Below are 21618 nucleotides of genomic sequence, written 5' to 3'. Positions count from 1 at the left end.
AAGCCAACAAGGACGAGTCTGCCAGCAGGACGGAAGTTGCAGTCTTGTGTAGTCTTCCTCACGGGAGTGACATCTCCTTTTGCTGTATTCTGTCACAAGCAAGTCAGAGGCAAGCCCACACTTGGAGGAGGTAATTCCACAAGGGCACGAATACCAGAAGGCAGAAATCACGGAGCAGATCTTGGAATCCCTGCCACAGTGCTCAGTTGAGAGGGAGAAAAGAAGGTCCTGGGTAAAAGAGGCAGTATTACCAAGCGGGTAAGCATGGTAATGTTCAAGTCACACATCAGGACTCGACTCAGCTCTGACCAGATAACCTCCCGAGCTGGCATCCCTGCTCCCTCCTAGATCCCTTCTCCAATCCCTTCTCCATACAGTCATCAGCTTGAGCTTTTCATTTTATTCTTTTTTTTTTTTTAAGATTTTATTTATTCATTTGACAGAGAGCACAAGCAGGGGGAGTGGCAGGCAGAGGAAGAGGGAGAAGCAGGCTCCCCGCCGAGAAGGGAGCCTGACGCGGGACTCGATCCCAGGACCCCGGGCTCACGAACTGAGCTGAAGGCAGTCGCCAACCAACTGAGCCACCCGGCACCCCAGCTTGATCTTTTTAAAATACAAATCCCCCTCACCCAGCATTTCCTAACCACTGGAACAACAACAAAAAGAACAGTTCAAAAAAAAGTTCCTGCTGTTCAATAAGGTGCGCTTCCCACACTGCCCACCAGGTGGTGCCGTTGCTCTTTGCGGCCTCAGTCAATTACCAAGCTTGGGGAAAGTGTGGCAATGCGGTGATTTTGGAGGTAGCGTCTCAGAGTGGGGAACTAGGACCCACAGGTTATAGACATTAACTATTTTCCATTCACCCATCCATCTGTCCAACCATTTTATAAGTATTAAGTGCCTTCTAGGTTCCAGGTTCTGGAGAATAACACAGCTGAGTAAAAAGGCACCTGTGTCCAGGGAGCTGTCAGTCTAGTGGGGGAGAAACCAAGTCAGCAATTACAATGTGATATAAAAAAGGCTATGATAGTGGTATGCATGGGATATGGAGCACCGTGGAAGGCTACCTAACTCAGGTTGGAGAATTTGGGAAGACTTCTTGGAAGAGCAGACACCCACGTAGGTGTTGAAAAACAAGAGTTAGAGCTTGTTTGGAGACTCCACCTGTCCTCTATAGGAAAATTGTCTTTGGCGTTTGGAGTAGGGTTCATTTTTGGATGGAATTTATTTGTGAGTGAAGAAAGGGATATCCATTTAACAAGCTGTATCAACCAAACCAGTCCCGGCAGGCAGGAGGGCTGGAGTGAGGTATGCCCTGGCTAGAGAACTCTTACTTCTAATAGCTAGGAGGTAAGCAGATGAAGAATGGGAGGAAAAGGGATTCCAGACTAGAAGCAATATGACATCTGGGGAATTGCAGCCAATTTAAAGTGAAGAATGTGGGCTCCCAGGGGCTATGGGAGAAGACTTAATTGAAAGATTTGGGGTGGGAGTTGGTAATATTGGCCTTGTATAAACATCTTTTGGCATCAGAGGACGAGTGGAGGGAAGATGATTGATTAGGAGCTTCCATCCCTAGTCTAACATCATCCAAGCGATGATGGAGGTTTGAGCTAAGGTAGCAGTGACGGAATGAGAGGTACAACTTCATCAACTGTAAGATGTACTCTTCTTCCCCCACATTTTAATATCTCGGGAACTTGGATGCTTCTAAAAGTCAGTGGCACGTCACAGTTTAAGTGGCAGCATTTTTTCCTTTCTTAGAACTGTATAACATAATGGTGTGTCTTACCTGTCTTATAATGGTTGATATCTTGGGTTTGATGAAATACGGCGTTTTGAAGCTACAATAGATTGCATCTTGTTAACTAATAAGATGGTGGGGGTTGAGCGAGAAGACAGACTCTCAGATAATGCTTGAACTTCTGGCTTGAATGCTGATACGGATGATGGGGATCCAGTCAGCAAAATATGGAAGGGGGAGACATCCCTGGTAGTTCCCAGAATGATGAGCAATCTATATTTTCTTTATTAGACCACCATGCTGGCCCTGTCCAGGTTCGCTGGGTGTGAGTAGCAGCTGAGTGCACCTCCCTTACTCCATCCTAGCTGTCTGGAAGGAGGGTCTGCTGTGTCCTTACCTTCTCAAGTTATCTGTCAGTCCACAGGCATTGAGAGTATTGGTGTTGTAGATACAAAGATGATAAATACTGCTTAGTGAGCGTTTATTCTGCCAAGCATATCCATTATCTGATTTAATTTTTACATAACCATCTATGAGGTATATAGTATCTCTGTTTTATTTTTTTAAAAGATTTTATTTATTTATTAGAGCCCGAGAGTAAGAGAACAAGCACAAGCCGGGGCTAAGGGTAGAAGGCGAGGGAGACGTGGACTCCCCACCGAGCAGGGAGCCTGACATGGGGCTCGATCCCAGGACCCTGGGATCATGACCTGAGCCAGAGACAGATGCTTAACCGACTGAGCCACCCGGGCGCCAACAGTATCTCTGTTTTAGAAAGCAGGAACATCTGCCCAGAGATTAAGCAATAGGCCCATGGTTATATAGATCAAACAGTCCTGTTTGATTCAAGTCTAACCATAACCAGTCCTAGGGGATCCCAACATAGAGGTGTACGGAAGTTAAAACATAAAAGTGACAGAGGTTAGATGTGCTTATGGGATGCTCTTGGAGTCGTTCACTTGGGTGTGCAGTGATGAGCTTGGAGGGGATGTATATCAAGGCCCAGAGAAGATAAGTAACTTACCTAAGGTCACAGCTCCTAAGCAGTGGAGCCCGTGTTTCCGGCACTAAAGCCTGTGAAAAACCCTCGTGCACAAGATAGGGTCCATCCCCATAAGGAGCTGCAGCTTGGGAGGAAGGAGCTACTAAGTGCCTGGAGTAATTACTTCTAAAGAAGCTTTTGATTCAGTGGACCACCCTCTACTTGAAAGCTTTTTTTCTTCATTTTGATGTGGGATATTAGCATCTCTTGCTTTTTTTCCTAATTTGCTGACTACACCTTTTCTGTCTCCTGACACCTAGCTTTTGGATTGCTCTGGGGCCTATTCCTTAGCCTTCTTTTCTTTCTCTCTGCTAGGTGATCTAATCCATCCCCAGGGATCACCTACCACTCCTATGCTGCTGGCTCACTAGCTTGCCTCCAGCCCTGATCTCTCCCCAGCTTCATGCAGGCTTGTTTATCAACAGCCTCACTTGACGTCATTACAACCCTAACGTGTCCAAACCGAAGCCTTGAATTCTGCCCCAGACGTGTTTGATCACCAGCCCCTGTTCTGCCATCAACACCTAGCTCCCTCTGTTTTTTGAGGCCAGAAGTCTAAGTCATCCTCGATTCTGCTTGTTCTTCCCACACCAGTCAGCAAGTCTTCTCAGCTGTCTTCAAAATATATCCCAAATCTGACAGCTTCTCACCGCCTCCACCCCGACCCCTCAGGCCAGACCACCAGTGTCTCTGGCCTGGCCTAGTGCAGCAGCCTCCCAGCTCACCTCCCTGCCCCCGTTCTCACCCTGCTTCAGTCTAGCCCCACAGAGACTGGGAGCATTGTCCTTCACAAAGAGAATTCGGGTCATAACCCTGCTCTATAAAAATGACCCAAGGATTTATCATTACACTTAGAGTAGAATCCAAGCCTCTTGCCAAGGTTCTATGTGATCCACTGTTCTCCATACTCGCCCTGTTCCCGATGACCTTGTCCTTTTAACAAATCAAGCTCCTTTCGGCTTTGGAGGCTCTACATTTGCTGTTCCTGCCTAGAACACTGCCCCCAAGATCTTTGCCTGGTTTGTGGCTTCTCATCCTTTAGGTCGCTGCTCGCATATCACTTCACTGATGACCCTGTCAGAAATCCCAACTCCTCTCACGTCCAAGTGACGGCTCACCCTGCTTTGTTTTCCATCACCCTTTTCACAAGCAGACCTTATTTGCTGCCTTTCCCCCACACTTGAGTGTGAGTTCTGCGAGGACAGAAACAGTGTCTGTTTTGTCTGTGGCTCCATCCCTGGCACCCGAACTAGTGCCTGGCACATCATAAATGCTCTAATAATGTATGAGTGGATGGACAGCTATGTCTATGTACTTATAATCCTGTAAGGGGTCTAAGTCAGTGACATTCATGGAAATACCATGTGAGCCGCACGTATGACTTTAAGACTTTTAGTAGCTACCTTAAAAAATACAAACAGGTGAACTTATAAATATATTTTATATATCTATATATGAAGTTATAAATACATCTCAGTTCAGACTAGCCACACTTCAAGTGCTTAAGAGCCATGCGTGGCTAGTGGCTACCATATTAGTAAAAGTGTAGACAGTCTAACTGTACTGTTCTTGTTGGGGATGTCCAGGCTAACAGAGGCATGATCGTGTCCTTAGAAGAATAATAATGATGACAACGATTGACCTTCTACTCTGTGCTGAGCACATTGTTTAGTTCACTCAACTATCCCATTTTACAGATTAGGAAGTAGGTTCAGGAAAGCAAAGTAACCCGTTCAGATTTCCACATCTGGTAGCGTTAGAGCTGCAGCATGAGTTTGGCCCAGAGTTAAAGCCAGTAGTAGATTCAGTATGCCGTAGTTTTTAATCTGCCACGAGTGGTCCATGTGGTGTGGACGAATTAAGGTAAAGACAAAGGATAGAAGGGAGCTGACCTGACTCCTGGACTCGTTGCCGCCTCCATCCTCGTTTTCTCTTTTAGTTTCTCAGACACCTTAAGTCTGACTTTAGTGTTGGACTGTGTTTAGGTCTCAGCTCCACCAATCATGAAAATCAACAAATCCTCCATTTTCTCTTCTGGAGAATAGGAATGCTAGTACTAATGTCGAGGGCATTTGAGAACGTCCAGTAAGATGATGATGATGTCCGTAAAGCACCGAGCACAGTGCAGGTGGCTAGTCGCCACTCAGGGTTCGCCCCTCTTTCCCCTCCTGGTTGCTAACAGAAGCAAAGTGTCACCTGACCATCCAACTCCACCCCTTCTCTTGCGTTTTCTCCTGTGGGGTCCTGGAAGCCACTGCCACTCTTAACTCAGCATTAGGGCAGGTGGAAGGATGTGCGGCAGGTATCCGAACTTGGGTCTGGGAACCTACCCAACACTAACAAGCTTCTTTCTGTAGCACACAAAAATGAGTAAATGGAAGATCCTAAGCGCCGGGTAGATGCTGGGTGTGCTGAGGGTCTGGATTTTTGAGAGTTCATCTGAGAAGGCTTCTTGGAGGACAGACTGAACAGGCTCTGGCAGGGGAGAGATGTGACTTGGTGCAGTGAGAGGATCTTGGGGAAGCACCAGAGTGACAGCCTCTACTAACTTAACAATCATCGAACGACTTCTATTGTCAGGCCTCGTGCTGGGCACAGGGGACCACAGCCTGCGCTCGAGTTGCTTCCCCTGTACTAGAGGAGGAAGACAGGATAGGCCAGAATAGTGCCATCATAGCTGCCACATTGAGACCCTCAGAGAGGCTCTTACCTTCTCCCTCTCATTTCTCTCCCACACCCTTGGGATGCTTTTCACAATGGCTCCTAATCCGGCTCCTTCCTCCCATTCCCTTCTGTTGCCGTCCAGCAATATGTCCCTGCTCTGGCCTGCCTCATCTCTCCTGCAGTATTACAGAGCCTTCTTCCACACTAGCTGCCAGAATCGTCTTTCTAAACCAACCTGACCATGTCACTTCCCTACTTTAAACTATTTTCAGGACTGAGTCTAAGTTACTCGCTTTGTCATCCACCCAACAAATACTGGGGTGGGATGGGGGGGGACTTACCATATGCCTAAGCAGTTCTTATAGGTGCAAAGATACAGCAGTGAACCAAACAGCAAAAGCTCTGCCCCGGGGGCCCTTCACAGTCTGGACCCCAGCCACCCTTTACAGCCCCATCTTCCCCAAAGCCCTTGCAGCCCACCTCCCACATGCCCTGCACTCTGGTCTCTTCACCCCCCCCTTGCTGGCCACGATGGAGAGACCAGTCCCCTCCTCCCAGACCCCTCCATTCCCCGCCCCCAGGGTGGCCTAGGCTCCTCTGTAAATTGAAGCCCCCTTTTCTGCCAACTAGAGCTACCCACCCAGCCCCTCCCCTGCCTCTTGGGGATTGTGAGCTAAGAGCCAGGGGTGAGAGGCTTGGGACCCGTGCGGCTCCCCCAGTCCCCGGCTGGCCTGCTCCACCGCACAGGAAGCGGGTTAAGAGGGCTGCCCTCACCCCACCCAGGAATATCTGGTCCCCAGGTAGGCATCCGAGGCAGCGCATGCTCCTCCCCAGAGTGCTTCCCTCCCCAGAGTGCTGTCAGCGACCAGCCCCCGCCGGGGGTGGGGGGGCGGGGGGGTGGAGCCGTCCTGGAGGCGAGCCTGGCTCCCTCTCTTCCATCTTCGGGCGCCCGGCGGCGTCAGGGCTGGTGCAGCAGCCCTGCGGGATTCGGACGCCGGCGGGGAGGGGGCGGGGCTGTCTGTGGCGGGAGTGGCCCGCGAGGCTGGGCGTGGGGGCATCTCTAACCGCAGTGGCTGCGCCGGGTGTCCCAGGGGCGGCGGGAGCCCCCTCCCCACCGAGCGCATGCCCGCTCTAGTTTGCGCCCCGCTTCCAGGCACAGGAGCCGCACGGCCTCGCGGTCATACCCCTCTCCCCTCTGGTGCTGCCCACTCTCCCCGTGCCCTGCCCTTCCTGCTCGCCGGCTTCTCTGCCCTCGCTGCCCTCAGGGCTGCCTTCCTTTTCCTCCCTTTCTCCCCTCCACTCCCAACCATATCTGACCCAGACACCTCCCGACCAAGCATCACTGCGACGCTACAGGGTCACGTGGACATATCCCCGACTGTGGCCTCCCTGCCCACTGCACTTCAGTCCCCCCCCCCCCCGCCCGGACCCCGCCTCCTCATTGTGCTTTGGCACCTTTCTCCGCTTTGCCAGGAGGGCCCCCCCCTTCATCCTTGGAGACCCTCCCTAAATATCCCATTAGTGACAGCTTCCCCTGCTGCCACAGCCGACTTAGTCTGGTCTTTCCTGGTGCACCCACAGCGACGGGACAGCCCCTGTGCAGCATGACCCTTGCCACACTGCCTTCATTTCTCTACACGGATCTGCCTCCCCTATGAGACTCCTTGTCTCTTGAGGATACAGCCTAGCTCTTGTTCTCTCTGCCCCCAGAACGCAGTCCCGGCTCGGAGCAGGCATCAACACATGCATTTAAAAATGAGTAAATGGAAGATCCTAAGCGCCGGGTAGGTGCTGGGTGTGCTGAGGGTCTGGATTGTTGAGAGTTCATCTGAGAAGGCTTCTTGGAGGACAGACTGAACAGGTTCTGGCAGGGGAGAGATGTGACTTGGTGCAGTGAGAGGATCTTGGGGAAGCACCAGAATGACATCCTCTACTAACTTATCATCGAACGACTTCTATTGTCAGGCCTCGTGCTGGGCACAGGGGACCACAGCCTGCGCTCGAGTTGCTTCCCCTGTACTAGAGGAGGAAGACAGGATAGGTCGTGCCAGGGCAGCGTGCCCGGTGTCACACGGTGAGCACACGGAGATGCGGCAGTGTAGAGGGGCGCCTGGCTGGGGGGGGGCGGTGTCAGGCTTCCCTGAGAGCAGAGGGAGAGCCAGCTTCCATCATAAGGGCTGGTACACCAAAGGAAGGAGATGGACTCCATCCTGGGCGCCTGGGAAGCCATGGACAGCTTGCACAAAGTGGGGTAGTGACATGATCTAGTCCTGCAGGCCACTGCCCAGCAACGCCTCGCCTCGGACCCCCTCACCCGAGAAGCCTTCTCTAAGCCCCCTGTCAGGCCGGACCCCTCTTCTATGTTCCCCTGGCAGCCTGGCCACCTCCCCTTTTCTGTGCAGTTGAATACCTCTGCTCTACTGAACTCCTTGAGACATGAGACCAGGTCTTAATCTTCTCGGTGTCCCAAGCACCAGGCAGTGAATCTTGCTCATGACCAAATGTTTGCTGAATGAATGGATTGCTCCTTTTTTCTCTGAATTTCTAGAGCCCTTACTCTGAGGTCCACATTCTTTCACACCCGGGACCCATGCTGTATGCTGACAATGTCATTTAATTGGGAAAGAGGCGGCCCGATTCAAATCCTGGCTCCATCATTCACTGGGACAAGTCGTTTGACTATCTTGAAAACTCAGTTTCCTCACCTGTAAGGTGAAGAGTCTGAGAGTCCCCACATGCATGAGTGTTGTTTCCCTGGGTAGACTGGACATTCCATGAAGGTTTTCCCCAGCACCTAGCTTAGTCTGAGCTTAGGGAGAATACAGTGCTCAGGCCTCTTGGTTGGTAGACAGCAGAGTGCAGAGTAGAGGGGAAAGAACATTTAAGGTGACGTTGTAAGTCCTGTTCTGCCACTTCTGGTGTGATTTTGAGCAAGGCTCTTCCCCTCTCTGAGTCTTCTTTGCCTTACCCTGCGAGTAGGGGTAGTAACCCTCACCTGGCCGACCTCACGGGGCCAATGGAAACCACGGATGTGAAAGTGCTTCCTGAATGAAAGGGATGATATAGTAGATAATTTATCATTAATTTAAAAAATAACCGAAGTAGTGCAGATGAGGTGTGTCTGGTGATTGGTAGAAATGCCCCAGGTATGTGCTGACTACCTCTGAGGGGCCGAGATGCTGGCGTGTGGCTCTCCAGGCAGGGGTGGGCTGGGCTGGGTGCAGAGGTGTTTGGTCTTGCTGGGGTCAGCCTTGAGGCCCAGAAGAGCCTGGGAGGGGGGGCTCCTGGGGAGGGAGTAGGCAGGCAGCCCTTGGCTCCCCTCCCCTCTCTGATTTCTCAGCCAGCATTCTTCTTGTCTTAGGTTTGGAAGGGCCCTGACATCTGAGAGGGTCTCACAAGTCCCGATGGCCTTGGTGAATGAGACCGGCCTGGGGGGCGGGGAGTGAGCCCCATGAACCCTGCCCAGTTCCAAACTCCAAGCCCAGCCCCTCCCAGCCTCTGATATCTTGGTGGCCGGGTTTATGGGAAAGGACCATAATTTGTCTTAACTCTTGCCCAGACCAGAGGGGCCTGGGGCTAGACACGGGCTGAGAGGAGGTAGAGGCTCAGCTTCCTCCCCTCTCAAATGAGTGAGGATTAAATGAGGAAGCAGCTGTGAAAACACCTTGGAACTTGTGTATTTCACTCAGGGGCAGGATTACTGTTTGTGGGTAGCGTGCGTAGCAACCAGCGGGGCTTCCCTGTTCCAGGGAGCCCTGGGGCTCTTCCTCCAAAAGAGACTTCATGTCACAAGCAGTCTATGTGTACGGAGTGCGTGTTTGGTCTTAGAGGAAGAGCAGAGCCTGCCAGGCTGTGAAGACATTGCCCATAGCCCGGAGGGGCTGGGAGGTGTGAGGAGCCCCCGGCAGGGCTGCTGCCACAGGGGGAGGCTGATGCTGCCCTGCAGGGCTGGGCAACTGAGCTCCTACTTGGTCTCCTGCCCCACAAACCTCCTCCTGCCCAGAGCTGTGCCCCCAGCCAAGGAAGCACCAGATTGAGAACCTGGCAGCAGGATTACCTTCTACTCCCCTAGCATGTCACTTTGAGCCAATGTCTCAGTTCTCTGAACCTCAGTTTTCTCATTCATAAAATCATGATAGCACCATCTTCTGAGGTTGTCAGGATCAGGAGAGAGAACATAGTAGAAGGTGCTTGTGAACTCTTCTGTGCTGTCCATGTTCATTTCTTGTGTCTCACCTCTTCCCCTGTGGGAGCTGGGCCTGCTGTTCTGGTTGGGGCCCATCAGAACCAGGACCTTGGGGCACTCCAGCGGCAGCCCTGTCCTGAGGGAGTGAGCGTTGCCTGCGGAACAAAGGAGGCTGACTCCATGGCGGTCTCCTCTGTGCTTTCTACCCCTCAGGGAACTTCTCACCCCCTGGGCTATTCCTGGGGGGTTGGGGGGTTACCCCTTCCCAGGGTTCTTTTTTATTCCTCTGGGGCTCACCCCACAGGACTAAAAAAGTATTAAAAGTAGCTTTGTAATTGTTTTAACAAGGGCTCACCTATGACAAAAGGCTCATCTCTCAGATGGGGGAAGGGTCCATACCCCTCGTCCCCTGGGCCATGGGGGTACCAGAAGAGTCACCACATGGGCTGGAGGGAGGTCTGCACTATAGGCAAAAGGGGTACAGTCAACTGGTTGTGCGGGTTCACTTGCTTTGCTGTTGTGCTTCCCCAAGACACTCATCCTCAGCACCTTTGTCTTTACCTCCTGGTCTCCTCCATCTGCCTCCTGTCTCTCTCATTCCAGACAGTGAAACAGTGTTGGGAGGGTGCGGTTCGGGGATGAGGTCCGGCAAACAGGAACTGCCTGGGCCCTGGGAGCCTCTTTTGGGACTCTTTGACCTTGGGAACCCTTACCCCTCTCCCCTGAGCCCCAGATCACTGCACCAGTTTCTTCCTGACCAACGACCGGAGCTGTCCCCAGATGAATGAATTTTCCTGGAAGGACGTTACCAATGCCTTGTCCCTGGCCAACCTGATCCTGGGGCTCTTCTCCATCTTCTGCAGCTTCTGCAAGTAGGTCTAGGGCCCAGCAAGCTCCTAGCCAAGAGCTGGAGTCAATGGCATGAGGGAAGGAAGTGGGGAGCCTAGTGAGCCAGGCACTGAGACACAGGATCAACCAGGGGCAGGAGAAAGTGTAGTGGGTTGGGAGTCAAGGGGCCAAGATCCTAGCCATAGTTCTACCACCAACCTGACATGTGACTTTGGCTAGGTCATATCTCTGAGCCTTGGTTTCCCCATCTCTAAAATAAGGAGCTTGGGCGCCTGGGTGGCTCAGTTGGTTAAGCGACTGCCTTCGGCTCAGGTCATGATCCTGGAGTCCCGGGATCGAGTCCTGCATCAGGCTCCCTGCTCGGCAGGGAGTCTGCTTCTCCCTCTGACCCTCTTCCCTCTCGTGCTCTCTATCTCTCATTCTCTCTCTCTCTCAAATAAATAAATAAAATCTTTAAAAAAAAGTTGGTTAAAACAAGGAGCTTGCACTGTGATCTCTATAGTTCCTTCCAGCTATGGCAGTCTAGAATGGTTTTTATGAGAGAAATGAAGAGGTTCTGTTCTGGTGGCCCTTACTTAATCCTGCCTACTTAATGGTAAGCAGGCTACCATTCAAAATTTTTGATTCTTTTTTTTTTTTTAAGATTTTATTTATTTGACAGAGAAAGACACAGCGAGAGAGGGAACACAAGCAGGGGGAGTGGGGGAGGGAGAAGCAGGCTTCCCGCGGAGCAAGGAGCCCAATGCGGGGCTTGATTCCCAGGACCCTGGGATCATGACCTGAGCCGAAGGCAGACGCTTAACGACTGAGCCACCCAGGTGCCCCTAAAATTTTTGATTCTTAAATTAGAACATATGATGTGGGGGAATATTTACAATTAGCCCTATGTGGAGAATCTGAGACATGTATATGGGCCCCTAAAAAGCAAAGCAAATTATATTTTGCAAGCAAATTATATTTCTATAATTGAATCATATTTCAATGCCTTGGCAAATCAGTTCTTTAAAGAGAAATCCTTTATAATGCAGGTATCCTCCTCCGGTTTTATTCTCTATGACCATCAGCATGTGACTTCTCTGGATCACTTTCTCATCCATAATTTAAGATGATCTTACCTGATGATGTCTGAGCTCCCTTCCAGTTTGAAAATTTTATGACGCTCTAAGTCTGGATTTGTGGAGTCTTATACAGTACATCACACCTGCAACAGAAAATATCTTCTTAGTTCAGTCTAATTATCTGGGAGTGTAGTTTTTATGGCACAGTGGTGAACCCAGTTCCCTGTAGACACATAGGTATGGATCTAAAGGAAGGTAGTGCTGAGGTGGTTTAGAGACAGCTGAAGTCTGGGGTCAGGCTCTCTGCTTCCGCTTGGCCATCCAAACACTGCAGTCAGGGTGTAGACTCAGGAATGGCATCCTGGGGCAGCCTTGCCTGAGACTGTGGTGGCTGCTTTCAGAGCAGTCTGGGAGCATGTGTTGGACTTCAGCGCAGAATACTCAAATGTAGGGTCTGCAAGAGGTCTTAGAAATCATTTAGAGCATCAAAATATGTGAGATGAAAATGGATAGAACCGCAAGGAGAACTTGACAAATCCACTATCATAGTTAGATAGTTCAACACCCCTCTACCAGAAATTGACAGATCCGGTTGGCAGAAAATCAGGAAGGAGATAGTTGAACTGAACTGCACCATCAATCAACCGGATCTAATTGACGGTTATAGAATATTTTATCCAGTAACAGCAGAATACACATTCTTCTCTTCGCACATTCAGGCTATAAGACTGAATTTAAATTTAAAAGAATAGGAATCATACGAAGTATGCCCTTAGACCACATGGAATTAAAGTAGAAATCAGTAACAGAAAGATAACTAGAAAATCCCCAAATATGTGGAGGTTAAACAACACAATTCTAAATAATACATGAGTTATAGAAGAAAAGTATTTTGAACCAAAAGAAAATGAAAGTACAACTTATCAAAATTTGTGAGACGCTGTAAAAGCAGTAGTAGTTAGAGGGAAATGTATAGCATTGAATGCATATACTGGAAAAGAAAACTGCTCTGTGAAAGACAACGTCTGGAGAATTAGAAGACAAGCTGTAAGTTGGGAGAAAGTATTTGCAAAAGGTACATCTGATAAAGGACTAATAGACAAAAAAGACAATAGACAAAATAGACAAAGCTTAAAAACTCATCAGGAAGAAAACAAACAATTAAAAAATGGGCCAAGGACCTTAACAGACACCTCACCAAAGAAGATCTACAGATGGCAAATAAGCATGTGAAAAGATGCTCCACACCATATGTTATCAGGGAGATGCAAATTAAAGTAACAATGAGATACCACCACACACCCATCAGCCAAACCAGTTGTCCAGAACACTGATAACACCAAATGCCGGCGAGGGTATGGAGCAACAGTGGGGATACAACATGGTGCAGCCACTTTGGAAGACAATTTGGCAGTTTATTACAAAACTAAACATACTCTTACCCTATGATCCAGCAATCACACTGTTTGCTATTTATCCAAATGAGTGAAAAGCTACGTCCACACAAAAACCTGCAATTGGATGTTTATGATGTTTTATTTGTAATTGCCAAAACTTGCAAGCAACCAAGATACCCTCTAGTAAGTGAACAGATGAATAAACTGTGGTATTTCCAAACAGTGTTACTTAGTGCTAAAAAAAAAAAAAAAAAAAAAAGAGCTATCAAGCCATGAGAAGATGTGGAGGAATCTTTAGCTCATATTACTAAGTGAAAGAAGCCAATCTGAAAATGCTACATACTGTATGATTACAGTAATATGATATGATACGCTGGAAAGGCAAAACTCTGAAGACAATAAAAAGACCAGTGGTTGACAGGAGCGGGTGGGGGGAAATGAATAGGTAGAGCATAGAGGATTTTTAGGACAGTGGAAATGCTCTGCATGATACTATAATGATGGATACATGTCATCACTCATTTGTCCAAAACTACAGAATGTATAACACCAAGAATGAACCCTAAGGTAATCTACGGACTTTGGGTGACTATGATGTGTCAGTGGAGTTTCATCCTTTGTATGTACGAAGAATCTAAATGTACTGTTCTCGTGAGTGATGTTGCCAATGTGGGAGGGTATGCATATGTGGGGGCAGGGGGTATATGGGAAATTTCTGTAGCTTCCTTTCAATTTTGTTGTAAACCTAAAATCTCTCCAAAAAAAAAAAAAGTCTTAGAAAAACTGAAAAAAAGGGAGATATAAAATCAATAATGTAAGGTTTCTACCTTAGCAAACCAGGAGGGGAAATGCAAATTAAATCCAAAGTAAGCAGAAGAGAAGAAATAATAAAAATGAGAGCAGCTGTCAATGAAACTGAAAATAAAAAAATCAGTAGAGAAAATCAATGAAACCAAAAGCTGATTCTTTGGAAAGATCAATTAAATTGACAAGCCTCTAGTCGGGCTAACCAAGAAAAGTAAAGAAAAGAAGCGAAGACACAAAATACCAATATCAGAAATGAAAGAGGAGCCATCACTACTGATCCCATGGACATTAAAAGTATAAGAAAGGAATATTATGAACAACTTTATAAATTTGATAGCCTAAATGAAATGGACCAATTCCGTAAGTCATAAGTTACCAAAACTTGCACTAGGAGAAATAGATCATCTAGATAGGCCTATATCTATTAAGTCATTTGGCACAAACCCCTCATTTTACAGATGGAGGAAGGGGGGCCTAGAGATGCAGGGAGAGATTTCTCTGAGAATCCACAGTGAGATGGTTGCAAAGGCTGGGCTAAAACACAGGACTCCTGTGCTCTCAGATATGCCTGGGACTTAGAGCTGGAAGGGACCTTACTGATTATCTATGGCACTTCAGGCACCCCTTTAAGACTGTGGGTTGAGAGTATGGCAGGGGTGTGTGTGTGTGTGTGTGTGTGTGTGTGGTGTATAAAACAGTGTATTTCAGAAAGAACATGAGTGTGGGGAACACGCAGGGCAGGGGTGTGTGCAGGTGTGCAAATGTAGGAAGTGTGTTGGTGTATGTGGAGTGGTTGGCCAGTGGAGACCATGAAAGAGCCGTCCTATTTGGGCCTGCTGCCATACACTTTAGGAGATGCCACAGTGCCTCCTGGATGCTTCTGATCAGCTTCCTGTTAGACATGGCAGTTGGGGCGATAACCAGACACCTCAGCCTCTGCTCCAAGTCAGGTGAGTCCAGGCCTCAGACCCCTGATCCCTGACCCCAGGAGCCCCCATCTCAAATCCGCCCCGCCAACATCCAACAGTCCTCCATTGGTCACCACTCCTGTTCACAACCCTCCGGGGATGGCAGAAGCAGCCCTAGAGCCGTCCGGGAGCCCCACAGTCTCGAGCTAGCCCTCCGCTGGCTCACTCGTTAGCTTCAGCCATCCTTGCCCTGGCCTCCCCGTTGGGGCCGATCCAGGGATTGGGATTGGGGTGGTGGCTGAGGTGGTGGTGGCCGAGCAGCTGGTCCAAAATACAAGGAACTATTTTCGTGTAAGATTGTGCTTGAAAAAAGAGTTCCCTAACTTGTCAATTTGCATCCAGTCGTAGTCCCAGTCCTGGATGCTAAAGGGTGGGAAACTAAGACCCGAGAGGGGAAGACTTGTCTAAGGCCGCAGGGCCAGCGTGAGGCAGAGCCAGGAGGAGCCCCTGTCTTTGATCCCCCCGGGGAGCAGCTGTGGCTCTCTGGGACCTCAGACCCTGCTTGGCACCACTGCAGCTCCCCCGCCAGAGTGGACTAAGGCGCAAGACAAATGAGTGTAAGTTCTAACCTTGGCCTTCTGGAGCAGGAGTGGAGCTGAATGACTTTGCGATCTTCACCACCTTCGGCCTGGCCTCAGCCCTGCTCCTCGGCGTGGACGGGCCTCTGAATGGGTTCCTGGCTGTCATCTATGTGTTAGCTGCTACTTTCCGCCTGTGTTTCTATTCAACTGGTGAGTGAACCCCAGCTCCGTAGCTGAGCGTTGGGAGCCAGGGAGGGGGAGCTGTTGGGTGCCAGAAGCCAGGGGGACAGTGGCTGACTCTCCCCCTCCTTTGTGGAGTCCCTCTTCCTTCTCCTGCGCCCCAGGCCCACTGAAGGCTGCAGGCTGCACTGGCAGAGCCCTGGTTGGGGGCAGGGGCCCGGGGTTCTCCAAGCAGCTGTGCCTTTTTCTTATTGTGTGACCTTTAGAGGGTGCACAGAGACTCACAGAATCTAGAACCAGAGGTCATCCTCCAGTTTTCCACAATAGACGGAGAAACGGAGCTCTGTCAAGGGCAGTTGCCTTGCCCAAGTTCCCAGTGCAAGGGAGGGCAGATGCAGACCAGACGACCTCAGGAGACCCTTCTACAGAGCTGTCCTCCGGGCCGGGGCCCCTGCCTGGTCCTGGCAGCCTGCTTCCCCGTGGGGATCCGGTGCCGAGTCCTCTCTGTGAATGACTAAATGCTTTACAGCCTGCCACTGCCCTGCAAGGAAGGGGATTTGGAACGTGGGGCAGGGAAGACCCAACGAGAGGGGCTTGCTTCAGTTTAGATTGCATTAGGGCGGTGGGAAGCAGCTAATGCCCAGCTCTTCTTTCTCCAGCAGATGCTCAGCTCACGTACAGGGGTCTACCCTGCCGCTATGCTTCCTGTGTCTTAGCCTCCACCTCCCTTCTGACCAAAGGCAACACGTTCATTCTCTCTTGCATGGCCTCACTTATGGTTCTATTCATGATGGACCAGAGCTACTACCCACACGATGAAATCCTGGAGTCTGAGAACTGGAAAAAATTGGTTTATATGGGAGGTGAGTGAAAATGGCTGCTCGCAAATGTCACCAGTGATTCTTTATTATCCCTGCTGCTCACTGCCACCCTGTAACTCGCCCCAGCTTTCCCGAGCTGCCTTACCCTGCTTTATCTTTCCGCATGGGGTTTATTGTCATCTGGCATGCCTTTCCTTGTTCATTGTCTCCACACACTAAACCTGTGCCCGGCTAGAGAACTCTCTTTTAGGCACACAATAATCTCTGGACCCAGGATTGTGCCAACCACGGGGTAGCTGCTCAGTGAGTGTTTGTTCAATGTTGTCAAGTTCAATCGGGGACACCTGCCATACGCCAGGTGCTGGGAACCAAATCGGTAAACCAGACAAACACTTCCCACCTCGGGCTTTACAGTCTGATAGGGGAGACAGACACCAACCAAATGATGACAGACATAACTAGAAATGCATCGTTGTGATGCGTTGTGGAAGCACAGGGTGCTCTGAGAGGGTGTTGGAGGGGGACCTAGTTAGACGGAAATGGCCTGAAAGGGGGGAAAGGCTGCTTCAGAAGGTGACATTTAAATGGCACCTGGGTGAAGGTGGTCAAAAGGTATAAACTTCCAGTTATAAGTAAGTCCTAGGGACATAAGGGACAGCGTGGTGACCACAGTTAACAATACCATATCGTATATTTGAAAGTAGCTAGGAGAGGAGAGCTTAAAAGTTCTCATCACAAGAAAAGAAAACGTGTAACTCTGTGTGGCGGCAGATGCTTACTAGACTTTCTGTGCTGATGGTGTCACACACAAATATCGAATCCTTATGTTGTACACCTTGGACTAATACAATGTCATATGTCCATGATATCTCAATGGAACTGGAAAAAAAAAAAAAAACCTGCAAGATGACTGGCTAGGTGGGTGAGAGGGGTAGTTCAGAAAAGAAAATGGTATTTCGTGAAGGCTCTAGGCTAGAAGGTGCTGGAATAATTCGTGCAGCCGTGTGGCTGGAACTTGCTGAGAGACGCTAGGGACAGAAGCCGAGGCTGCGAGCTGGGCAGCTTTGGGGAACCGATCCTAGCAGCAAATGGGAAGCCTTTGAAGGGATTTCTGAGCAGCGGTTTTAAGTGGCTACTTTGACTCAGTGGCGGGAGAATGACCAAAGGAGGAAAACAGACCCGCCAGCCCGTATTAATTGCATGAACTTGGGCTAATTACCTCATTGTTTTGAGCTCAGTTTTCTTCATCTATAAAATGAAGCCATTAATCCCTAACTCAGGATTCTTGAGATTAAATGAGATAATGTATACCAATCCTCTGGCATAGATGTGTCCTGTAAATGGAAACTTCTAGACTCCTTCTTCCCTCCACCTGCACTCCTATCTCATAGCAACAGTGTTTCCCACGATATTCTTTGCTCCTGTAGATACCACTGATCCCCTCTCCTCAAAATACGCCATGCGCTTGGCCTCAGCCTTCCTTGGATTGTCTTGGCTCTGTGAGTAAAGGAGGAAATTGCACCTCACGGATTTTGACACTATTTAATACCAGAGCCCTCCTGGATAGATTTTAAAATGGCCACTGTTAATATTCCTCTTACCTGGAGTGCAGATAGTCACCTTTTTACTTATTTATTTATGAAATTTTTTTGGAGAGAGAGAGCACGCGGGAGAGGACCAGAGGGAGAGGGAGAGAGAGTCTTAACCAGGCTCCACGCCCAGTGTGGAACCCAATGCAGGGCTTGATCTCACCACCCTGAGATCATGACCTGAGCCAAAATCAACTGTTGCACGCTTAACGGACTGAGCCACCCAGATGCCCTCATTTTATTTTTTTTTAAGATTTTATTTTTAAGTCATCTCTACATCCACTGTGGGGCTCGAACTCACAACCCCGAGATCAAGAGTTGCATGCTCCACCCACTGAGCCAGTGGGGCGCTCCAATCCCCTTTTTAGACTGAGGTTCCTTCTCCTCCACAGAACTTCTGAGAAGCTGGTCTGTGGCTACTGAGACCTTATGTCACATATTTTCCAGGACAACTAAAATATTGTCTCATTGTCTTAACAGATCAATGACTATTCTTAAATATTAAGTATCCCAAAGTTCGGATCCATCTCTGTAACTGCCTCTTGTCCTTAGAATTGGTCTTCTGCCAGATCAAGTGTTCTGATTTCTCTTGAGGAATGCGTGGTGGTTATCCCCATGGACATGCTGTTGCCCCATACTCTCCCACCTTCTTTTTGAGCTCTCTGAGGCTAAGTGTCTACTTTTTTTACAAAAGTAGACATGGGTTTGAATCAAGACCTCGTGCAGGTTACATCCCCTCTGTCTCCTCATCTGAAAAACAGACTTGATTCTGAATCACACCATTATTGTGAAATGTAAATGGAACAATCTTTGTGACATACCTAGCAGAATGTCTAATGCAAAGAAGATATCCCACAAGTGTTGGCGCCCTTTTGCCTTTCAGTGGTGAAGCTGAGAATCAAATGTGTTGGGGTTCCCCCAAGACCACCCCCAGGTTCATTGATTCTCTAGGGACTCACAGGGTGCCTATAGTTAGACTCATGGCTAAGATTTGTCACAGCAAGAGGACACAAGGCAAGAGCAGCAAAGGGAAGGTGAAAGGGGCAAAATCTGGGCCCCTCTGGGGCCACCCAGCATGAAATTGTGGCAACACTCATGAAGTCTTATCTAGCTGGAAGCTCTGTAGAGACCCAGTGCCCAAGGTTTTCATGGGGGCTGGCCACATCAGCACCCTCGGCCTAGCAGTACCAAAATTCTAGATTTTCACAGAAGGAAGTCAATCTCAGCACCATCTAAGCACAGTGAGCCACTCTTGCCCACGAGGGAAAGTCCTATACTGGTATAGGGAACTGTTTACCAGCCATGTTCCCAGACTCCAGACAGGAATAACCGGGTAAGCAGAAACAGGCCTTTCAAGGGAGAGCTGCCTCAGGTCTGCTGTGTTCTTCTGCATACGAGTAACATTGTGTTGGCCATTGTCACGTGTTAAACTTGACACAATCATATATAACAAGGGGCCTGGGCAACTCAAATATATTCTCGGCTAAGACTGGATTTCTGATCTGAATCCAACAAAATGGAACCTGAGCTTGCGTCCGATTATAATTGTCTAGTTACAAACAGACACTACCTCCTTAAGGGCAGGGCTCACGTCCCATTGGTTTTTGTCTCTTCAGCACCACGAGTACAAACCGTAAGATGGGAGGATGGGGATGGGAGAGAAGAGGCTGAAGGAGGGCTTCATAAAAATGGAGCGTTTGCCTTTTTTCTTCTAGGTGCCATCATGCTGCTCTTGTCTCCGTTCTCTCTGACTGCGTTTTACTGCCTGTTGTGGTCACTGTCCTACATCTTCTTTCCAGATGCTCTGTGGGGCAAAGCAGTGCGCCTCAGGCTACAGTGCCAAGGAAACTAAACAGCTTCACCCATGGCCACTGGCCTCTGTGGGGTCCGTGCCGGCCCGTCAGGCCAAGCCTTGCCTTATCCTCACTAAATCTTTCCTTGTCCCCACGTCTCCTGGGTGCCGGATAACGTGTGGCCTTGAACCAGAGCAACCCCGTGCAGGCCCGGCGGCCTTCACGTCTTCCTCTTTGCTCCGGGTTCGGGATCCCTTGGGGACAACAGCTGTTTATATCCTATAGCACAGAATGTTTTCCAAGCTCAAGTTGGGCCCGGCTGAGTTCCAGCCCTGTTACCAGGTGGGGGCGCTTGTGCACTCAGGTCAGTCCCTCGGAAAGGAGTGAAAGCCTGTAGAATTGGTCTAGTCTCCAGCTTGGCCTGTCTGGTGGTAAAGGCTCCAGGGGCAGGTGGGGCTTACTGAAGCGTTTCTTAAACTTGCAGGCTCTGGCTTGGTAGAGCTCATCACAGGACAATTACATGGCCCAGTGTAAATGCACATAGGATTTTGGAACTTGAAATTCTGTACTTGAACAGTCCAAGCTTCTGCCTTTTGCTTCAGTGAAGAGATTAGACACCCTGGCAGCTTGAGGGTATCCCCTGGCTTCCATCTGGTTTTCTCCTAAACGATAAAATACTAAACTCTAGATATTCAAATGCCACTGCGTATTCTAAAATCCAAATTGAGTAAAAATAAAGAGTATTGTATGGACCCTCCCAGTTGCCCCTCCCAGAGAAATGAGGCCAGCTGAAGGCAGCGACACCCAGCACTGCCTCTGGACCACCTTCCATCTCCAGGCAGTGTACCGAAGGACTGGTGGCTACTTCGGCCCCTTCCGCAACTATGGAGCCAGGGCCCTTTTTACCTAATTTTTTGAAGTTTGTAGAACAGTGTATTTGGTAGATATGCCCTAAGTCTAAAATTGGATTTTGAAAAATAACAGTCCAGTGAATCACATGGCTACAACCTGGCTTTAAAGGAACAGATAGCGCCTTCCTGGTCCCTGCAGTCCTCTATCCGTGTCTCTATTATATCATTTATGTTTTCCATGGGTGGATGAAGATGTCTGTGTCCCACCAGATTTTAGGCTCCTTCGGTTTACATTTTTTTAAATGTCTGCTGCTTACCACAGTACCTGGTACTCAAAAATGTTTGCTTTGTAGATGAATTGATTTCCCTGTGCATTCTAGCAGGTTATATACAAGATTACTATAATGTAGTAAGAATCTTACAAATGGATACCTACATACACATACAAATATGTGCTGTCCTTTGGTACTATACCCTCATTTCAGAGATGCTACACTTCATCAAAATATTTAGGAAATGCAGCTCGAGAACTGTGTTCACATAAGCTCTTGGAGGCCAGCACCTAGCACAGTGCCTAGATACAGGAGGTGCTCAAAAAACACTTATTGTATCCTGAACCAACCAGATCTAGTCCAGAAACCCACCACTGAAGATTTAGCCAACGATGTCCTCTTTTGAGCCACATGAGTTATCAGATTTAGCATCAAATGATTCTGGCTACTTCTAAAACTTGAAACTACATTCAAAGAGGAAGATGCAATTCCGAAAGAGGACTTCCATGCCACTTGTGAGCCACAGCAGCAGAGTTAAAAGAAAAATGTAGACCCCCTAAGAGGACTGCTTTGAAAAGGAAAATACCCATTTGGATATGTAAGTTGTGCTTTGTAACAGTAATAATTCATACTTCATTGCCTCAAACAAAAGTTTAGGTTGGTGACGCATGATAGTTATAGGTCAGCTGAGAGCCTCCAGATTTAACAGAGGGCTATGTGCTTCCTTCCCACGACATGGAAGTAAGGCTGCCCTTCTACACTCGTTCCGGGGACTCAGGATGCCAGTGCTAACGATGCAGGCCTTCACTTCCTCAGTTAGGAATAAAACTTAAAAAATAGGACAGCTAAAATAGGACATGTTAAAATAAAATAAAA

The 21618-nt window shown here is 48.9% G+C and overlaps 1 protein-coding gene across 1 annotated transcript; it reads left to right on the top strand.

Annotated features, from left to right (window-relative positions):
• The first annotated feature begins 7370 nt into the window (after positions 1 to 7370).
• On the top strand, positions 7371 to 19678 carry TMEM269 (transmembrane protein 269). The gene is made up of 6 exons (XM_088022851.1): positions 7371 to 7524; positions 10370 to 10508; positions 14600 to 14697; positions 15303 to 15446; positions 16076 to 16279; positions 19542 to 19678. Exons 1-6 carry the CDS (start codon positions 7371 to 7373, stop codon positions 19676 to 19678), a joined length of 876 nt encoding a protein of 291 aa, XP_087878977.1.
• Positions 19679 to 21618: the final 1940 nt, after the last annotated feature.

The sequence above is a fragment of the Eumetopias jubatus genome, unplaced genomic scaffold, assembly GCF_037043125.1.
Source record: "Eumetopias jubatus isolate StellerSeaLion01/CBP00866 unplaced genomic scaffold, mEumJub1_p1.0 scaffold_4, whole genome shotgun sequence".
Classification (NCBI taxonomy): Eukaryota; Metazoa; Chordata; class Mammalia; order Carnivora; family Otariidae; genus Eumetopias; species Eumetopias jubatus.
This window is presented reverse-complemented; position numbering and strand designations above follow the sequence as displayed.

Bases quoted from the DNA above. Each gene is read 5' to 3' on its own strand.
- TMEM269 (XM_088022851.1), top strand. From the start codon at position 7,371: ATGACATCCTCTACTAACTTATCATCGAACGACTTCTATTGTCAGGCC. The intron at 10,509-14,599 runs GTAGGTCTAGGG...CATACACTTTAG, and splicing joins ATCTTCTGCAGCTTCTGCAA to GAGATGCCACAGTGCCTCCT. The intron at 15,447-16,075 runs GTGAGTGAACCC...TTCTTTCTCCAG, and splicing joins CCTGTGTTTCTATTCAACTG to CAGATGCTCAGCTCACGTAC.